The sequence below is a fragment of the Pelmatolapia mariae genome, linkage group LG1, assembly GCF_036321145.2.
Source record: "Pelmatolapia mariae isolate MD_Pm_ZW linkage group LG1, Pm_UMD_F_2, whole genome shotgun sequence".
Taxonomy (NCBI): Eukaryota; Metazoa; Chordata; class Actinopteri; order Cichliformes; family Cichlidae; genus Pelmatolapia; species Pelmatolapia mariae.
In genome coordinates, this window is record NC_086227.1 from 37579949 (window position 1) to 37599749 (window position 19801).

Consider the following 19801-nt stretch of genomic DNA (forward strand, 5'->3'; position numbering starts at 1 on the left):
TCTGTTAAAAATCACCACAACCAGAGGATCAGTTCACTGGAGGTGAGACCCAGCAGACAGCTACTTGGTTCTGCCGTCTATGTTAGCTCATCTGACAATCAAAACTTTATCAGTATCCAAATAAAAAATGCTTTTAATTCTGTTACTGTAAGTTGGGCATTTTAACATGGGAGTCTATGGAGATGGACTTGTTGTTGGAGTCACCCTCAAGTGGTCACTCATTGTACTGCATTTTTTGGCAAATTTTTCAGCCCCAGAGGTTGGTTTTAGATTAATTAACACTTCCTGGAAGGCGTCATCACACTTACACCAGGATAATAAGTTGTCATAAACACTCTTCTTCTCTCCAGTCTGTCTTCTGCTGTTCCTCTCCATGGCCATCGCTACCCATTACCTCTCTCACACACAGACACACACACACAGTGACAGTAGAGGATGCGCAACCATAGCTGAGTGCAAAATGCAGCTGAGACACTCAGATTGCACTGCAAGGAAACAAGGGCAAATAAATTATATAAATGTATGTTTATGCTTGTTGCCCTTTGTTCGTTACAGGGAGCTTCTTGGTATGGAAATACTCCACTGCATATTTTAAACCTAGTATCTGACTTCAACTAAAACTGCCTTCTTATTTTCCTTGTTCTCTAGGTCCAGAGTGGTACTTGGTCAGAGTGGAGTTAACAGTGACGGATGTAAATGACAACATCCCAGAATGGAGCATGGTTCCTGCTCCCTACCTTGCTGTGGTTTCCCCTGATGCCTCTGCAGGTTCACTGGTCTACAAGCTCTTTGCTGAGGATGGAGATGAAGGCAACAATGGTGAAGTGGAGTACTTTTTGTCCGACGGTAGGTTAAATTGCTTCTTCTTTTTTTACATGCATAGTGTGTTAAAGAAGCAGGTTGACTGTTTACAGCGTCACAAAAATCACAAAACAGGGAGACAATAATGTGATGGAGGAGCTATGGAAGTGACAAGCTAACAGTAAGCAGCTAATAGCAAACATATAACTGCATTATTATATGAATCTTGTGTTTTTGTGTACTTTTGCAGTTTTTATATTTGCTAGTTTTCTTAAGGTGCAGTGCATTTGACCTCGCAAGGCCACCATAGCTGACAGCTATGAGGGATTTCCGTAGTAGACAGCAAACCGCAGAGCATTTGGCTTTTCACTAATCACACTGAAAAAAGTAGACAAATTATATGCAAAACCTTTGAACAAAGAGACATTTGTTGGTGTTGGCGTTTTTAATAAAACAAAAGTCTCAGTTGCATAAATCATTTGCTTGATTTAAAATGTTTTGTTGTTTTGATCAGTGCTTTTTTTTAATGTTCTGTATGGTGCAGATTCAAGTATACACTCTCTTTGAGCTGTTGCCCTCTGCAGTGCTGGTGTTTTATGCGCACACAATTCTCCAGTGTCTTGTCTGGTTTTTTTCCACTGTGCAAAATAATTGCTTTTGTTATTGTCTGCTTTGTAATGATTTCATGTCCCTGTTTTAGAATCTGTTTAAAAAGATGATTTTTCAATTTTCCTCATGGGGATGCATGGAATAAACTGACTGAAAAATTATAAGAAAAAACATAGACATATTAATGTTACTATCTATGCTAAACTTTTCAATTTAAATGCTCAATCCCACCTCTCAAAGTTTAACTTCTAATAATGCAGTATATTTTGGATCAAGGTCTTCTGAATTCTGTTATTCTGAATACAGGTCATGAATTTTAACACTGTGGTTTTTGCATTTTCCTCTCAGCAACTTTGAATACTGATTGTCCAGTCATCTTATTTTATTGGTGAATGCTTAGCATGCACTTAAATATTTCTGACAACTTTTGAAAGCAACTTTTGTACAAAGTGTTTTGCCCTGTGGTCCTTTTCACTGGATGATCTCTGTTGTTGTGTGTTGCTTTATTTGCTTATCTTGTCTTTGGTGTATTACCCTTCTGTATATGATCAAACAAATCGTCCGCAGGTGGTGATGGTCGTTTTGAAGTGGACAGGAAGACTGGCCAGGTACGAACTACGGGCCTTCCCCTGCAGCGGGACAGGGAATACCTGCTGACAGTGGTGGCTGCTGACCGGCTGGGCAGCCGCAGTGCTCCTGCTGTCATCTCTGTGGTTGCTGGACCCCGGCCACCACAGTTTACCAATGCCTCCTTCACTATTGCAATACCAGAAAACACCCCTGAAGGACAACCGTGAGTTTACACACATTCATCCACTGAAATCCCTTACAGGACATCTACATGAAACAATATACATGACATTGACTACACACACACATCTGCTGTTTTCCTTTTACTATACTTTACCATGATTAATATTCATGATGAAAAATATTACTATTACTTTGTGTCTAAAACAACACAATCATGATGGGCATTTAATGTGTACACTTTTATTTATTTATTTATTGGCTGTGATCTTAGATCCTCATGTTTTACAGACTAAATCCATACTCTGGCTCATTTAGCCTTTAGCATGTGTAGCACAGTAATAGGATTACCTTTAAATATTTATTTGCATACACAGTAAGAATAGGTAGTCATCGACATTTTTGCAGTCGCATTCTTAGCAGAAAGCTCTCTCTGGTGCCACATAGGGCTGTAACTTTTTCCATCATCTATCATCATCAGTGAGCATTAAACTTGTCATTGTACCAATCACAACATGATCAATACTTCCCATAATTTCAAAATGTTATGGACAAAACTCTCTTTTTTGTCTAAAATTTACATTGTTGTTAACAAAAAGTTGCCAAAAACGCCCAATGTGTCAAGTCCATATAACATCTGTGGACAGGCTTTAAGATGGCGCTTCAGTCATTTCCCTTTCAACCTGGGAGAGACAGACAGGATCTAACAGAGTCCAAATGACTCTAAACTACAGTGGATCAAAAATACAACTGGAAATAAAAGATTTCAGTTTCTGATTTTTAATACGCTTAAAAAAGACTCATAGAAACATATTTTCATATTCTGATTATTATCTGATTATTTTCTATAAGGCAAGAATAAAACAAGCACACACAGAGCTTATGTTCTGACTTTCATTGATCAAATTAGCACTAATGTCCTTGTTTTGGCTTCAGGGTCCACCTTTACTGGGACTGACATATTTCCTCCTTCCTTCATCGGGGAAATGAGCACATTTATAATAAATACCGTGGTGTGAAAAAGTATTGCCTGTTTCCAGATTTTTGGCACATTTTTTGCATTTACATGTTTCGGATCATCAAACATATAATATTCAAAGATAGTTTGAATAAATACTAAATGCAGTTTTTGAATGATTTCATTTATTGAAGGGGGGGGAAAGATATCAAAATCTACCTGGCCCTGTGTGAAAAAGTAATTACCCCCTAAACCTAATAACTGGTTGTTTCCACCCTTTGCTACAAGAACTGCAGTCAAGCATTTGTGATAACTGGCAATGAGTCTTTCACATCATTATGGAGGAATTTTGGCTCACTGTTCTTTGCAGAATTGTTTCAGTTCAGCCATGCTGGAATGTTTTCAAGCATGAACGGCCTGTGTAAGGTTATGCCAAAGCACCTCAATGGAATTTAAGTCCAGACTTTGGCGAGGTCACGCCAAAACCTTCATTTTGTTTCATTCTTTTTAGTCATGCAAGCTGGACTTGCCTCAGTGTTTCAAATCATTCTCCTGCTGCATAACCTGAATACAGTCGAGCTTTGAAACTAAAACTGATGGCTAAATTGTCCTTCTGGGTTTTTTGGTAAAGTGCAAAATTCTTGGTTCCATTAATTACAGCCAGTTGTCCACGTCCAGACAAAGCAATGGTTTTCTAACTGGAACTCTCCGAGGAAGCCATATTTGTATCTTTCTCATTGTTGAATCATGAACACTGACCTTAACTGAGGCAAATGAGGCCTGCAGTTCTGCATCTGCCTGCAGATGTTGTTCTGAGTCGTCTATGTACTATTGGAGTAATTTTGGTAGCCCAGTTACTCTTGCAAAGCTTCACCAATGTTCCAAGTTTTCCTCATTTGTGGATAACCGCTCTCATTGTGGTTCATTGGACTCCCAAAGCCTTAGAAATGGCTCTGTAACCCTTTTTTTCACTGATAGATGAAGTGAAAGTGACTCGGTTTCTCATCTGTTCTTGAGTTTCTTTAGATTGTGGGATGATGTGGGTAGCATTTTCCCTTCATACACTGAAATAATTTAAAAACTGCATTTTATATTTACTCAGGTTATCTTTGTCTAACATTTAAATTTCTTGTAATATTTGAAATATGTAAGTGTGAAAAAGATGCAAAGAACTAAGAAATCACGAAGGGGGCAAATACTAGCATTTTTATAGCTGTATGTCTCCTAATACCTCTCTTAGCGTTTTTAGGAAAAGGGCCACCTTATCTATGGAAAACTATTCATCACTCAAACATAAAAAACACATATTTTGAATACATTATTTCAAACGGCTTATCTACTTGATCATTTTGCAGGTTTTGCACATGAAGTCAACTATGTTCTTTTTCTCCATGTCTTTCCAGCTTCTTGGCAACACCTGCTGTGTCCTTCCAGAAGAAACCAATCAGCTACAGTCTGCTTATCAATCCCAGTAGTCTCTTCTCCATCTCAGCAGAGACTGGTGAAATCAGCCTGACGCGCCCTATTGACTACGAGAGTGACCAACATCGCTACTTGCTATTGGTGCGAGCCAGTGAGGGGATAGAGAGCATGAGCAGTGCAGCCGAGGTTTGTGTCTATATATGTATTTATATATATGGGTTTGTGTATGTGTATGTTGGTGAGTTTGAGATGTCAATTTCAAGAAAAAAAGTCACATTTTTGATGCCAAATCCCTTGACTTCATGGTCTCAGAAGATTGGAGGCATTTCACATCTGCTTGTCAAGTCTTAGAAAGTCTGTACACAATACTTCAATAAATATTTAATTTAAAAAAATGGAAAAATCTGCTGTCAAAAATGATGTAATATCAATAATTGTCTTCACACGGTATTGCTTTCTTTGAGCTGCTAATATACAAGCCACAGCCACCAGAATTGTATACCGTGTGCACTGATAGTTTGTAAGATAGCAGTTGAATTGTGGTGATTGTGATTTGTGTAATATTTTTGCAGACAGTCAAAATCATCACACATGTTCATAAGCTGTCAGAAGCATCCTTGAGCAGAAATACTTGATTCGTGCTGTGAAAATGTGGCCATAGTTATCGATTCCCAGTTGCTTCATAGATGGTAATCATTGTGAATGCTCCACTTGAATTAGTAGTGTGCTTCGATGTTTCCTGATTCACACCTTTTTTAATTAAAGGTTTTTTTCTTTATGTAGCATCAGCAGTAATGTAGATTATATACCAGACTGTCTCATGATCTCACAATCTGGAAAGTGAAGCTTTTGAATTTATCAGTTGATGTATGTTCTAACCTTTGACTATGGTCGTTAATACTGGGTAACGACCACAAGCATAAGGTTGGGAATAAAAGCAGCAGGTGGGTGGCTGGGCTCAGCCTTACAGATGGGGGTGAAGGCTCAGACATCTAAAGGGGGTTTGTGAAAGAGTTTGTGCCGCTGCGTTTCAATAGGAGACAGCTGAGACACTTCTGCTCAGGATCCCTCCTCGGTGCCTCCCTTTGAAATTTTCTGGGAATGGTCAACTGGAAAGAGACCCAGGAACACCTAGGCATTCCCCAGGAAAAACTTCAATAGTAGCAAGGAAGAAGTGCATCTGCAATGCGCTGTTTAGTCTGCTCCCACCTCAACCCGACTTGGAGAAAATGGGTACAGATGGACGGACTGAGAGACGGGCGGATGGCCTCCACCTGAATTTATCAAAAAAGTTATCTTCACCTTGAGAGACATGTCTCTGTTTTTGTGAACACTGTTTCCTGTAAAACCCGAATAGATTTGTCTGGCTGCAGTGACTGCTTTGGGATTCCCGATGACTTCCTCACGTTGTCAGGAAGTGAGACAGAACAGCGGCTGACCGCTGCAGGCGCTGATGCATCTGGTCTGGTTTCCATCATTACTCTGGCCTCAGGCTAAAAGATGTCCTGCTGAACCAATCTGTCCTAAACTGCTCCACTTTGGGCCTCTTTGGCCTACAGAGCAACAAAAGCCTGTGTGGAGAAGGAGAGCGAGGAAAAAGAGTGAGTGAAGAGGAGAGGATTTGTAGCGAGAAGAAAAATACCATTGGAAAGAAAAAAGGGAAGAAAATGGCAGGTAGTTTTGTATTGTACCACAGCCTTCTTAGCCCCATGCCTGCCCAAGAGCTCTCCCTGTGTTCAGTTTGATCAGCACTCAAAAGCCTTTGCCTTCTAGACGCTGCAACAGCCGCTTCTTTGTCTCTGCAGTTTAACGGAGCCAGACAGAAACTATGCTTTGTGTGATAAATGGTGAACATAATGCTGGTGATGTGCCCACATTTGATTCAATTTCCGTTTTAAGACAGTTTGGCTTGTTGTCTGGCATTTGAAGTTAGAAATATGTCTCAGAGCATGCCTTTTGATACGGAGCGTTAACAGAAAAATTGTTGGTACTGCTTTGAATTTTCTCTCATACATTTTTGTCGGAAATGCTTTATGTGATGGTAATCAGTACAAGGATTTTCCTGGCCAGTATTGAGTGCTTAGCAGTCTGTATCAGCAGTGGAAAACTGGTGTTGTGTAGGCTAATCTTGTTGACAGTGTAAACCTTTTACAGATCCTCAGTGCTTTATATGAGCTATAATTCATCTACGCTTGCCTCCTGAACAAAATTACATTATCACCCTTTACATCACAGTTGGATAATGGAGGGCTCAATACATACAGCTTAAGTTGTTTTTTGAGGTGTGGTTATTCCAGACAGTGTTTTTCTGACAATAATCTACATGGTACTTCAGGATGTTTTTTGCCATCTCACTTGTTAAACAGACAGCAGGACTCTGAATCAGTACGCTGGCCCCCGTGCACCATCCTGTGACAATATTGAGGGCAGTGCTGATTGATAGTAGTTTAAACATTAATGTTTTAACAAAGCAGGGTTAAGCGGAAACTTCATTCCAGTTAGACTTTAAAAAGCTCTTCAAAAGCATGTTAACAATATAGGGAAAATTCTGCTTGTGCTACTTAAGGCATTTGAATTTAAGATTAAAAAACAGCAAGTACTGTTGAAGACCACTTAATGTGGGCTTTGTTCTCTTCTCATTATATTTTGTTCTTTTTAAAGGATCTGGAGCTTTTGTAGTGAAATGATCATTTGTTTATAGCTTAACCATAAATGGGGCTTGACTTCATTCAAATCTGGATCCAGGAATTTGCTGAAGGAACTTTTTTCATTGCAAGGACAAATTTGCACATGCTATGTTATGTCTTAACAGAGTTTATGTCAGTGGACTACAAACCCAGTGATGTACCAGACTGAAGTTGAACTTCCCCCCCAGATCCAATAGGTTATCTAATGTATGATAATAGCCTATTATTGAAAAACTATAAAGGGATTAAAAAAGGAGGCTGAATGTATAACTTTATTCTGTTTTACATATCTTCTATCTCTACCTATTAATGAAGGATAAGTCATTCATTAAATGAGGTCGTGTATTTGTATGTTTAATATACATGTGCAGCCCTAAAGTTCTGTCTGTGCCACGGCACTAATAGCAAAAAAAAAAAAACCAGGTTGGATAGCACTACATTAATCAGTAAACTATGATAGACATCCACTCGATCCAGAGACTTACTGGACTTTAACTTTTCTGTTTTCAGTTTTCTTTGAAATTCTATGTTTCATTAGATTGAAATGAATGAATGAAGAACTGTTTACTAAAAAACAGTCTGCAGCGTAAAATGTCTGAATGGCCAAACTATATATATATATATGTTTATAATTTAATGGGTGTCATGGACCAAGCAGGAAGGCATAGAGGACACAGAGGTTTAATTCAAAAATGGGGTTTTATTGACCCAAAAATATGAAAGATAATTAACAAAGCCAAAAAGTTAAACAGACAGACCAAATAAAAGAGGTCAACTCAATAAACTAAACTCAAAATAACAACTAACAAAACCTCAAACAAACAAAAGACACTGAAATTCTTCCTCTTCTTCAAAATTGTATTGGCGGTTGGCAAACTACAGAATGGTGCATTACCACCAACAACTGTACCCACTGATATGACACATGAAAGATGCATTAATATAACATAAAACTGAAATTTGACCTTGCAGTGTTGATATGTGTGCCTCCATATAAACATTGGAAGGTGTGATGGGAAAAAAAATAAAATTATTTAAAAAGTATTGACTGCAAAGTAAACTAAAGTGAAGCAACTAGTGGTGAGGTGTGGAGCTTACTATGTGTGGCCATCACAATGGGTGAATTAAAATGGGTTTATTAAAATTCTTATAAAGCTGTCAACAGAATGTGAATTCTTATAAATTCAGTTTTATTTATATATTTTGCCAAATTAAAACAGTGGACTCTTTATATTATGAAGTAAAGCTCTTACAATAATACCGAGGAAGTCTTCTTTTGCTAACTATCCCAGTCAAAGTTTTTTTTTTTTTTGAAGAAAGCGCCATCTCTTGGTGACACCTTGCAATTAAATGAAAGGGGCGTGTTTACAGTGGAAGGAGGCGGGACTCTGAGTGGCTGACTGTTGACTGACAGCAGCTGTCAGAATTATTTTTTAAAAACTTAACAAAAGTTCCAGAGTTATAAAATGAAGTTATTTGCAAACACTATCTAGTGATCGTGGCTGTCAATTACAAGCCAATTATTTTTGATCCAAAACTTGGAGTAGACTTGGAGTAGCTATTTTGTGCATTCTCAGGGGGGACAAAATGCTGGCTGTCACCATAAACCCCAACTCATCTGATGCTTTATCTGTTTAAACCCGGGTATATTGTAGTATACCACATATCACACCACATATGTTCATGTGCTCATTTGTGTCAAGTGCTGCACAAGAGAGAAATTTGGTGTTGACATTGAATGTGTGTCTGGATGTGATACCACAGTGACTCTCCCCACACTGGCAAACATGCAGCAGTCAGCATCTTCAAAGGATGCACTCATGTGGAAAGAGGGAAAAAAAGTGAAAACACAGCTAAAATGGCAAAGGGCAGACAAACGGTTTCAGGGCGAGTTCAGGGTTTGTGTTACAGACTGCTAAATGTAACTGTCACTTTTTATTATAGTGGAACGTGTAATGAAAATATTTTCACTAACCTGTCACTATGTGTCTGTTTGTTTAGTTTATCACAGAGATGCAGACAAAAACTAACCAAAGTTCATCACGAGAGTCACCATGCAGTGACTGGCATGGTCTCAGTGATAAACTCCAACTCACTGGATTCATCTGCAGTATGTCAATTTTAGAGGTTCATAATATACTCTTGCTCTTTCTCCCTGCCATCTGCCTCGGGAAGGCCCATATTGGATTTTGCATTAATTAAGACACGTTCTCTTGAGATAAGTAACCAATCGAATGGCATACAGCTACTTGTGACCATGCCAAAATAAACATATTCTGATGGCATTTTGGTTGTAAGCCTTCTGTTTGATTTTAGACAAGTATGAAGCTGTCCTGAGATTGCAGACATGTGCTGTACTTGCAAGAATAGTGCCTAGCAACTCAAATACTTATCCACAGAAAGGCATCTGTTAGTCAAAAAATTTCATGTGTATAAAGTATAAAACTTTATGATAGAAGTTTTTTTGTTTCCCAGTAGCAGGTTAAAAAAATCACCTATTAATTTGTTTTCCATAGAGAACTGCCAAATAACGCACCTCTTTTCTGCTTTTGATTTTATTCTACTTTTCAGAAATCTGCCGCCCTCTATCAAAATAGGAAACAGACGTGCCGTATTTTTGTGCACTGGAGTCACTGAGCATGACTTTAATTTGCAGGTAGTTTCCAAGTTTTTCCCTGCAGGAGTGATAGCTCATCGGCACCATTAGTTACCTAACCAGCCTGAGACCTGCCTGCAGCTTCCCAAGTGTGTGCACGTGCGCACATTCCCGTGTGCGTGCGTTTGAGCCCATCTTGCTTTATTACAGCTGACTTCCTCTCTCTTCTCATTCAATCTTGCCTTTCCTCAGCCTTGTATGCACACATACTCTACCATTGTATATCCTGCCCAACTATCACTATTTCCTGTCCAGCTAGGGCATAGATTTGCTCATTAGGACATGCAAACGCACACACAGACACATAGAAACACCCAAAAAAAAAAGGTTGACAGTTATTGGCAAACACACACAAATCACCTCAGGGAGTTGACATGGGCAGATTTTATTTTGTTGTTCATTGCTTTGCAGCTGATCTTTGCTGAAGGATTAACTGATATTACAGAATTTCATCTTACCTACCAGGACTTAATACCAGTGGTATTTACAAAGCACTCACTGTGTGTATGCGATTGTGTCTGTAGGGTGAGTGTGTATACGTACAGCTTTGTTTGGGGAAAAAAAGAAGAGGGACTGAGGGTCAGAGGCTTGCCTGCCAGCCCATGTCTATTTATTGCTCTTGGACTTGAAGCAGGCAGTCAACATCTGGAAGGAGAAGCTTTGTTTACCTTTATATCCCAAACAAACTGAGCAGTATTACAGTGTCTTAGCAAAGCAAACGCCTTCATTTTCACGCTAAATAAATTCATCCTTGCACACTACTCATTTGTTAGCTCAGGGCTTACAAGAAACTCTGCGGGGTTCCGCTCTCCACTGACCAACAAGAGGGACCACAACGCTAGTTCACTTGCAGCTTCTTCCCTGTGGCGGGGTCAATAAACCACAGGAATCAGGGTCAGGGCATGGATTTGGAGGAGGTTGAGATGAAGCTTCCTTTTGGTTGGAGATGGGGTTAATTTGGGTTACTCACACATGAAAATGACTCTGAATGCAAAGAAAACCAATTTTGGACAGTGCCTGAAGTAGTAATCCCAGATTTAAAATTTTCATGACACTGTGCCAGTATGACTTTGAATCTGCAGCATTTCTGCTGATTGGCTGAGCAGCTTTTGCATGTTCATAGAGAGAAGCAGTCTGAGATTAGAAATGCAAATGCTTCATTGTTTTAATTATGTTGTATTATTTTGTATTTCATAAATGTCTTTTTTTTTACCAGAATGCTTGAAAGGAATTTCAACATAAATAACAGAAAATACACGAATAATAACAAACTGTCTGACCCAGTTCATGTGGACATGCTAACTTGCTTTAGGACTTGACTTGCACTTTTTCCCTGGAAGTATTTAACATGCCACACACATTTTACTGGCCTGATGCCTACTAGAGAAGATGTAAGATGTGCAAGGCATTCTTTTCCTTTTCTTTTTTTTGTTCAGTTAAGAACAAAAGAGCTTACAGGAGCATAAGCATTTGTTACATTTGACCAGTCGTGAGTAAAACAGGGAATTCTGTACAAGAAGTAAAAACTGTTTGTGTTATTGACTGTTTAAATGTTCAGAAACAATTTGAACACATAAATTAATTTAATCATAGCCTCTTTTTCCTTCTTTTTCTGTCCTCTTCCCTCATCATCACCCTCTCAGGTACGGGTAGTTATTACTGATGAAAACGACTGCGTTCCTGAGTTCCTCCAGTCAATTTACAGCAAGGATGGTGTACCAGAGACTGTGACAACAGCAACCTCCCTGCTGCAAGGTAAGACAAGTCTCAAAATACCTGTTTGAGTACCATTTATAGCCCACCAGCTTCACTGAGTGCATTCTTTATTTTTAGATTCACATTATTAATTTAAAGCTCAACTTACTACTCTGTATCAGTTTCTCATATGCAAAGGAAATTTAACATTGCACTGCCTTCCCTGACCTACAGAAGTAGGTTCATCTTATTTTTTAATTCATCTTCACCGATAAACAGCTCCCGATTATGTAATTTCTGATGCATAAATCACAATGTTATTAATCTTTAATGTTATTAAAGAAATCCTGCAATGGTGTTTGTGCATTTTTTAACTGGGCTGAATTAAATATTTCCAAAAAAATCTCAGAATTGCAAGGGCCTTTATTATGTGTGCCTGTATTTGGTGACTTTTAAAAGAAAAAAAGTGAAAGAAAAAAATAACAATCTGTGTTTTACTTCTTGTGTTACCAGTTAAATTTAAGCCAGGTGCAGCTCAGTGGGCAAACACGTGCCTCTGTGGGAGCTGTGATATGCAAATGTTTGAGAAGCTTTGCTGTAGCGGCTTTCAGAACAAAACAAGAGTGCCTGCGCGTCTTTAACATTCATGTATTTTGACTGGTCAGGAAACAGAGTAGGTACTTGTCAGCACCGGCATCACCGCTACTTTCATCAGTGCAGCTGCTGTAGCCTCTCCGTTCCTGTAATAACCCAAAGGGAACGCTTATGTTTCATCTCTTTGTGAAGAAATGGTGATGCCAACTGTTGTGGGTATGTCACAGTGACACTTTTAGTCTGCCAACACAACTGACAACAGAGTTTTTCCGTCTTCTCTCGGAGACTGTTACTTACTATCTCCTCTAAAACATTATTGCTTTTTTATTAAAACTTAGACATCTGTTTGTTTATAGCTCTAAACAGATCAATCTTTAGCTTTTTGAACAGGTAAACTTTAAACAGGGCAAGAATGAAAATGCAAGTATATTTTAATTGCTTACAAGAACTGTGTGAAAATGACTGTAGGTATGACACCGTTTTCGAAATGTCCATTAGCTGTGAATGCAGGCGGAAAGACTTTGGATTGAATTCATATTAAAGAAAAAAACAAACAAACACAAGACTGTGTGTGTTTTAGTGTTTTTTCTAAACATCTAAGAACAGCTAAGACCTGTAAAATCATGCCGTATTCTGAGAAAAGTTACTTGTTTTCAGGTGAAAGTTAACAGCAAACATGGTTTTTGTATGAATAAACAAAAGAGGTGTTAAAATTGTTTACATTGCTTGGAAATTTTGCTCCTATGCTTCAATTTGCAACATTGTCCTGGAGAAAATAAGCTGAATTTTATATGTAACTAAAACAATAATATAGCCTTTACAACTTTAATCTGTTTTCCAGCTAGCATACTGAAATGCAGTCTCAAGGGTTATAATGATATTAATTTGTTAACCTGTTGCTTACTTGCCATCTTGAGGCAATGGGCAATTTTTAAATTTTGCCACTCCCCGGCTGATATCCAGGCCAAAGAATCCTGTTCCATCTGCTGATTTATGAGTGTAAATATAATTTTAAAAGCTAATAAAAAGTTGAGTCATTGTTAAAAATACATTTTGACAAATGCAATCCCAACTTTGGTCTTCAGATTAATTTACTTACCCACATGCAGCTGAGACCCCCGGCACCACTGGCTGGAATGCAACCCCAAACCATGACACAGCCTCCACCATGTTTTACAGATGGCTGTACTCACTGCTGTACCTCTCTCCTGACCTCCATGTACATATTGATGACATTTTAAACCAAAATGTCAGATTTAGATTCTTCGCTTCATTAGATAAGTTATCACTGACTTTCAGTCTAGTTCTTGTGTAACCTGGCCTACTTCAGCCTTTCCTCCCTGCTTTAGTTCCTTAAGAATGGCTTCTTGATAATCACATTTCCCCTGACACCCTTTCTGATCTTTTAGGTCTTGTGTCAGATCATTGCTGAATTTTTTTTCCTGGTTCTTGAGGATGCGACTTTCTCCTTGTCTGCTTCACTTGTCCAGTTTCCTGAGATCACCACAAGTTTTATATGAAATATTATGGCTGTTGGGAAGGAGCCCCACAAGAAAATGGCTGAGGCAACAACTGGAGCACATGTGACAGATGTCCAAGGTGGTCCCAGTGATTATACAGCAGGAGCACTAGGAGCTGTAACCCTGAAAATGGAAGAGTGGTGTAGAAAACATGCAGTTCAGCTCAGAAAATGTACAGAACCCTGAAACTCCCAGGACCAGAGCTTGAGAATTACTTAGACAGTGTTTTTATTTATTTATTTATTTATTTATTTTTAATGCTTTTAGACATGCAGATGTGCTTTGTCAATATTGAATGTGAGCAAGTGAGAGATGAGTGTCCTTGCAGCACACCAGTTTGCAATGCTTTGCAGCATTTTGTCACATGATGAAAATATGCTGTATATGAATAAAGTGCAAACAAACACAAAGTGAGAAGCTACGGAGCATTGCTCGACTTTACTACATCACCAGTGTTTGTGTGCAAGAAGTCCACAAATTTGATTTTCGGTTTTCTGCTCAGCGTTGGAGCAATTCAGTCCAACAAGGCACTTGATCAGTAGAGCTACACTGACCAAGGTCTTAACAGTAATTCAGATTTATTTACAGTAAAAATGTTATTTATTTCTAGAGAACATGGAGAAAGTAAATGAGTGAATGGGGGAGTGAGGTGCGCACTGTAGGAGAGACGCAGCAGGCCCTTAGCTCGCTGCCATTAACAGGTGCACCAAGGGAGGCGAGAAGTTTCCTCCTGCTGTGCTGCTGTGTTCCCACCCATTTTCATGCTTGTTTGAACACTTGTCAATATTTCTGTGAGTGGAAAAAAACCCCACAAAAACAGTTATCACATTCCTGCAGATTCCAGTGATTTCAAAATGCTTCAGGATTTTGATATAGCAAACCATCTATGTGACCTGTGCAATTTTCAGTCGTAAAAATAGACTATTGCTGCCTAAATTTAGTGGGGTGAAAAATGTGTCATACAAATTGTAGCTTTCCCAAAATAATGAACAAAATTGCCCCAATACATGGTATAATTAATACAATTAATTTTACCCAATCCACTTCTGAGTACATCTAAGACTGAGCAGCCCAACTTCCTGAAATAAAGACATTTTTCCCCCTTCACTTAATTAAGTGGGTTAAAAGGCATAGTATAAATTAAATGAGCAGGGAGAAATGGGCATCCAGCATCGTTTTGCTAAATCATGTGCTAGTAATCCCATAATCATTTCCATCGTGAGAGTGGACAAATGTGTACTTTGCCAAGTTGGAAATCAACTGCAGCACAGTGTACCAAGCAAGCCAATTATCTTGCTTTCTATAGAGATCTGAGGATCCCGCTGTCTCCATCTTCTGTACAAAATCATAATATGCCAGAAAGACACGAGGGATGCAGCTAAGAATGTATAGAGGCCTGTTAAACTGGCTCAGTGTAGCGATGCTAGTGCAACAATGCTGATTCAAGATTACAGAGGACTTACTGATAAATAGATGCTTAAATGTTGTCCTGAAGAATAGAAATCTCTACTTAGTAAATTAAATATTGACTCATATGTGACATGTGTTTGGCTACCACGCACAATTGGCTTCTGGGTCGACACTAGTGTTGCAGTTCATTTTCAACCCATCATCACTGAATGAGAGGCTGCTCAAAAAGCAAAACAGCTGTGTTTTAGTTTTTCTTCAGAAGACTGTCAATGTATGTAACCAGGTCTGTAGCGCAGGAAAAACACACATTTATTTTTATCCAACTTGTAAAGCATAGAGAAATCTAAATAAAAGACTAACATTTTGGTAAAAGGGATAATATTAACAACAATAAGAAGAAGAAGAATTGTAGAATTTGTCTGGACAGAAATGTTTTTTTCCACACTTGATTCAGCTGTGTATCAAAGATTATTCCTAGAAATCAATCTGACATAAAACAAAACACAAGAAACCACTAATGATGAATACTGACTATGCTAAAATGTGACACAATCATCCATTTAGTGTTAAATCTATATGTGTTTGGGGTAAATTTGGGGCCATCTGTAAGTGAAAACTCATCTGGCTTGCAACTGAAAAGTGCACCTCTAGGTATTTACAATTTTTGTGTAATGTTTATTTTATTATTTACTTCTGCGTGTGTGAAGTAATAAGAATGAAAGTATATACGAAGACCCATTCATGTATTAAGCGATTTCTCGTTTGACCTTTTTTTTTTTTCAGACTTCTTCTCGTTCTCTCAACAGTGGCCTTAGTGATATTAGTGGTATGACATCATTTAACTGAATCCATAAACTTTGCTCAGATAGCAAGTTTAATGCCTTTGGTAGTTTGATTTTACACTTTCAAAGTCATAGTGCATTTGTAATGAAATGAAACTGAAATGATTGACAAATATATCAAACTTAATGGGAAAATATAGCAAAATATAGTGTAAATGGAACCTCATGGCTGATTTTCTTTGCCTGTAGTACTCTCATTGTTAAATTTACTTTAACTGTACCAAAGCATCACATTTCCCATTTGTGTTTTGTGGCTTTTTTAAAAAAAAAATATTTAACTCAAATATATCATTGAGTTTAGTGCTTGTTCAACATAAGGACACATTGAAGGCCGTAGCCCACAAACATTTTGAATATCACCACAGCACTTTGAAAATTCAGCTAATCTCGTGTACTCACATACGAAATGTCTCTGCTGAAATAATGAAGTAAAACTAATCATGCAAATAAACACTGACAAAGTTTATATACCTCCTTAATGAACCCAGATACTTTGTTTTGCAGGCATTTTGTTAATTGAACGCACTTCAAACTGTTAATTTGAAGCTAGTTAGAGTTCCCCGAGGCTTTATAGCAATAAAGAATTATGGTTTGTTAGTGGAAGCAAACAGTGGCATTGTTTTTATGTATGTGTGCATCTATTATTCATGTACGTGTATGTGTGTGCGCACGCATGTGTGCGTGCACTTCTGTATGGGCCCTTGAGCCAAATGCAATGTAAGGTGAATTGGGGAATTGAGCTTTTGATGGTGAATGTTCTTGTTAGTGTAAAATATGCTTATTCAAATCCCTGGTGGTCTTTTCAGTTTTAGCAAGGCAGTCAATTTGTGGCCGGGCGAGTCCTGGCTCCATGGATTCCCAATATGTGATGTGGAAGCAGAAATGTTGCAAAATGACAGTCCTTTCAATGCATGCTGGGCAAATAACACTTACTCCCGTGGCTTAAAATTGTGGCACTGGTACACATGCTACACTATGTGTTCAATACAGTTTGAACACATAGTGTAGCATGAGAATTGAGATATCATGTGCATATGGTTTGGATGAAATGCCAGAAACAAAACTTTTAAATAATTAGAGGACTCGTTCTGCACAAACGGTTTCTTTGGTGACTTAATTCAATATACTACATTAGCTAAAGATAGTTTGTTATAAGTAGATTTTTGATGGAATTTTCTACTTTCATCAAAAAAAAAAAAAAAAAACATAGTGATGTGACGTTACTATCTGTGTTGGTTTCCACAGGACAGCTCAGGCAGTATGTCCTCGTTTATTTTTAAGGGAGTAGATACAAACTTGGGGCAATAGCAACATATACAAGCACCTGCTCCTGCTGCACAACAAACGTGTGCACTAATACTGCAGACTTAGTAAAGGATTTTAGCTTTTAACTTTTAGCTTTTGTACAACTTTTATTTGTGAAATAAATCTTCTGCAAGTCCTCATATTTTTACATTTGGATATACAGTGTATTCAGAAAGTTTTTCTGCCCTTTCAAGGTTTCCACATTTTGTTGTTTCAGGTACATCTCCAAAGTGATTCACTGTATTTTTTTCCCATTAGCAATAGAAGTACAGAACTTTTAAATCACACAGCAGTTTTTTCTTTATGTGTTGTACTGATGAATTGAAACATGAAATATTGAAATAATCCAGTGATATATATTTAACATCACAGACGAAATCTTATGCATCCTGCTTCTGAAGGTTATTGAATTCCTAAACCTGGTGAACAAAGTCAGACATCTGCTGATATGCTATGTTGTATTTCTTGAAAACTTGCAGAAAAAATAGAGCAATCCTGAATAAACCTTTTTCAGGGTCTCAGAATGGAGCTAGATTTAATTTTAACAAATTAAAGACCTGAAGCATATCAACAAGAAAACACAGGAGGAGCTTTGGGAACATGCTGTGAAGTTCCTGCAGTGGCCCAGCTAGAGTCCTGACCTGAACCCGGTAGTGAGAATATCATTGTAGAGACCTGAAGGTAGCAGTACAATCCTTTTAGGATCATAAACAAACCGACTAAGATGATTAAGATGCTTTAACCACATGCTGGTAATGAACAAAACACAAATCTTCTTTCTTGTTCAGTTTTATTGTGTATAAAGGAAGAAATTAAGGGGGGAAAGCAAAACAACTGACTACTGCTTGAATCTCAAACATATATGCAGATACGTGAAAATGTAAGTTATACATATATGTCAAAAAAAATGAGAAAGCAAGAAAACACAGTTTCCATCCAGCTTCCATCCTTTCCTCTTGTGGATATTTAACAAAATTGGTTTTCTAGTCTGTACGGTCAGTCTAGCTAAATCACCAGTGGTAAATCCAACCTTTGTCGTCTTTGTTTAGCCCTTCTGAACTCTGTTTTTTCTATTCTCCATCTCTGTGTTCTCATCTTTAGTTTCGGCCAATGACTGTGACTCGGAAGAGAATGCAGAGCTGACCTATTACACCCTGAGTCCAGACTTCACTATTTCCCCTCACGGAACAATCTTCCCCGCAGGACCTTTAGACTATGAGAGACCTAATCATCTGTATGAGTTTGTAGTCATGGCCATTGACAAGGGGGAGGTTCCTCGCACGGGCACGACTACGGTACGGATTAGGATGGCAAACGTCAACGATGAGGCACCTGAGTTCTCCCAACACATGTAAGTAAGACTTGTGCTTTATTGTTTAAGAGAAAGAGAGATAAGCTCTATATTATTCTGTGGCTGATTCCTGCCTGCCTGCCAGTCAGGGTGAAGGCAGGAGAGGCTGACAGTCTTCTGGTGACAGCATGATGTTTGGTGCAGATACCGAAGGACCAACTTTGCTGTGTACTCATTTCTACATTGCCAAAGGCAAACAATCTCCTGCAGTGTCTCTTGGTTAAGTTGTTGAGTGTAGGCTGCTGCACATACATTTTAGGTGCAAGCTGCCATTCACTCTTTTGAGGTGCTGCATACAATTGAATTTTCAGTTGTATTGTTGGCACAGGGGCACAGAGTTTCTCTGCATTTTCTTCTTCTTTTTTCTTTCTCCAACTTGTTCAACAGAGGATTTTATTTAGCGCTGAAATAAATAGTCAAAGAATTGAACGTAGGAAAGGCTTGATGTTTGAATTGCTCTTTGCTCCCTGGTTCCATCCTCACGAATGCACAGATTTGCTTACTTTTCCTCTTTTTATGGCACCAAAGTGAATATCTCTGGGGCTTTAAAACAAGCAATTTCTAAACAATTATGCATTTAATTAAATTTTTTAAAAATATGAGAAACAAACCTGTTGAAGCTCTTGGGGCCAAGACAAAAATATCGCCGTTATCTGAGGTTTTCTTTTCTCGGTTTAATTAAATGCAAGCATTCCTGTCTTCCTTTCTCTGTTTTTCATGATACACTTGAATTTACACTTCAGATTCAGTTAAACTGGTAACACCTGTTCAAAGTAGAATTAAATGAGGTGAACTAAAGAGCTGTGGGCTGAGGTTTTCAGTCAGCACTGATCCACCATCAGGGTTAGATTGGCCACATCTACAACATCTTCCTCTTAGAGTAACTCTCTTCTCATGCTTGAGTTGCATTGATTCAGCTCCACAATTCCCTGCTGATTTCAGATAGAAATGGATCTATATGCAGTAATTCTTTGGCAAAAATATCTATTGCACATTCCTAAACATGCTGATTTGAAGCCATCTGTGATCAAGTCATTTTAGATTAAATCTGTCACCGGTGTTTCTGTTTGTGCACACAGTCCACTGATACCAAAGTAAATAAGGCAACCAGAACTACTTCACTTAGAAGTTGAGTGAGGGAGAGCTTCCCAGTTCAGCATCACAGCTGCTGTTAGCACACTCCCCCCTCCCACTCGTGCTG

At 38.4% G+C, this 19801-nt stretch overlaps 1 protein-coding gene across 1 annotated transcript in view; it reads left to right on the forward strand.

Annotated features, from left to right (window-relative positions):
• LOC134631753 (neural-cadherin-like) overlaps positions 1 to 19801 on the forward strand; it is a 307958-nt gene that overhangs the window by 84863 nt on the left and 203294 nt on the right. Inside the window, exons 2-6 of the mRNA XM_063480307.1 lie at positions 649 to 846; positions 1978 to 2203; positions 4522 to 4726; positions 11527 to 11638; positions 18351 to 18600. Of these exons, the coding sequence (XP_063336377.1) occupies positions 649 to 846; positions 1978 to 2203; positions 4522 to 4726; positions 11527 to 11638; positions 18351 to 18600 (991 nt within the window). The remainder of the gene's footprint in view (positions 1 to 648; positions 847 to 1977; positions 2204 to 4521; positions 4727 to 11526; positions 11639 to 18350; positions 18601 to 19801) is intronic.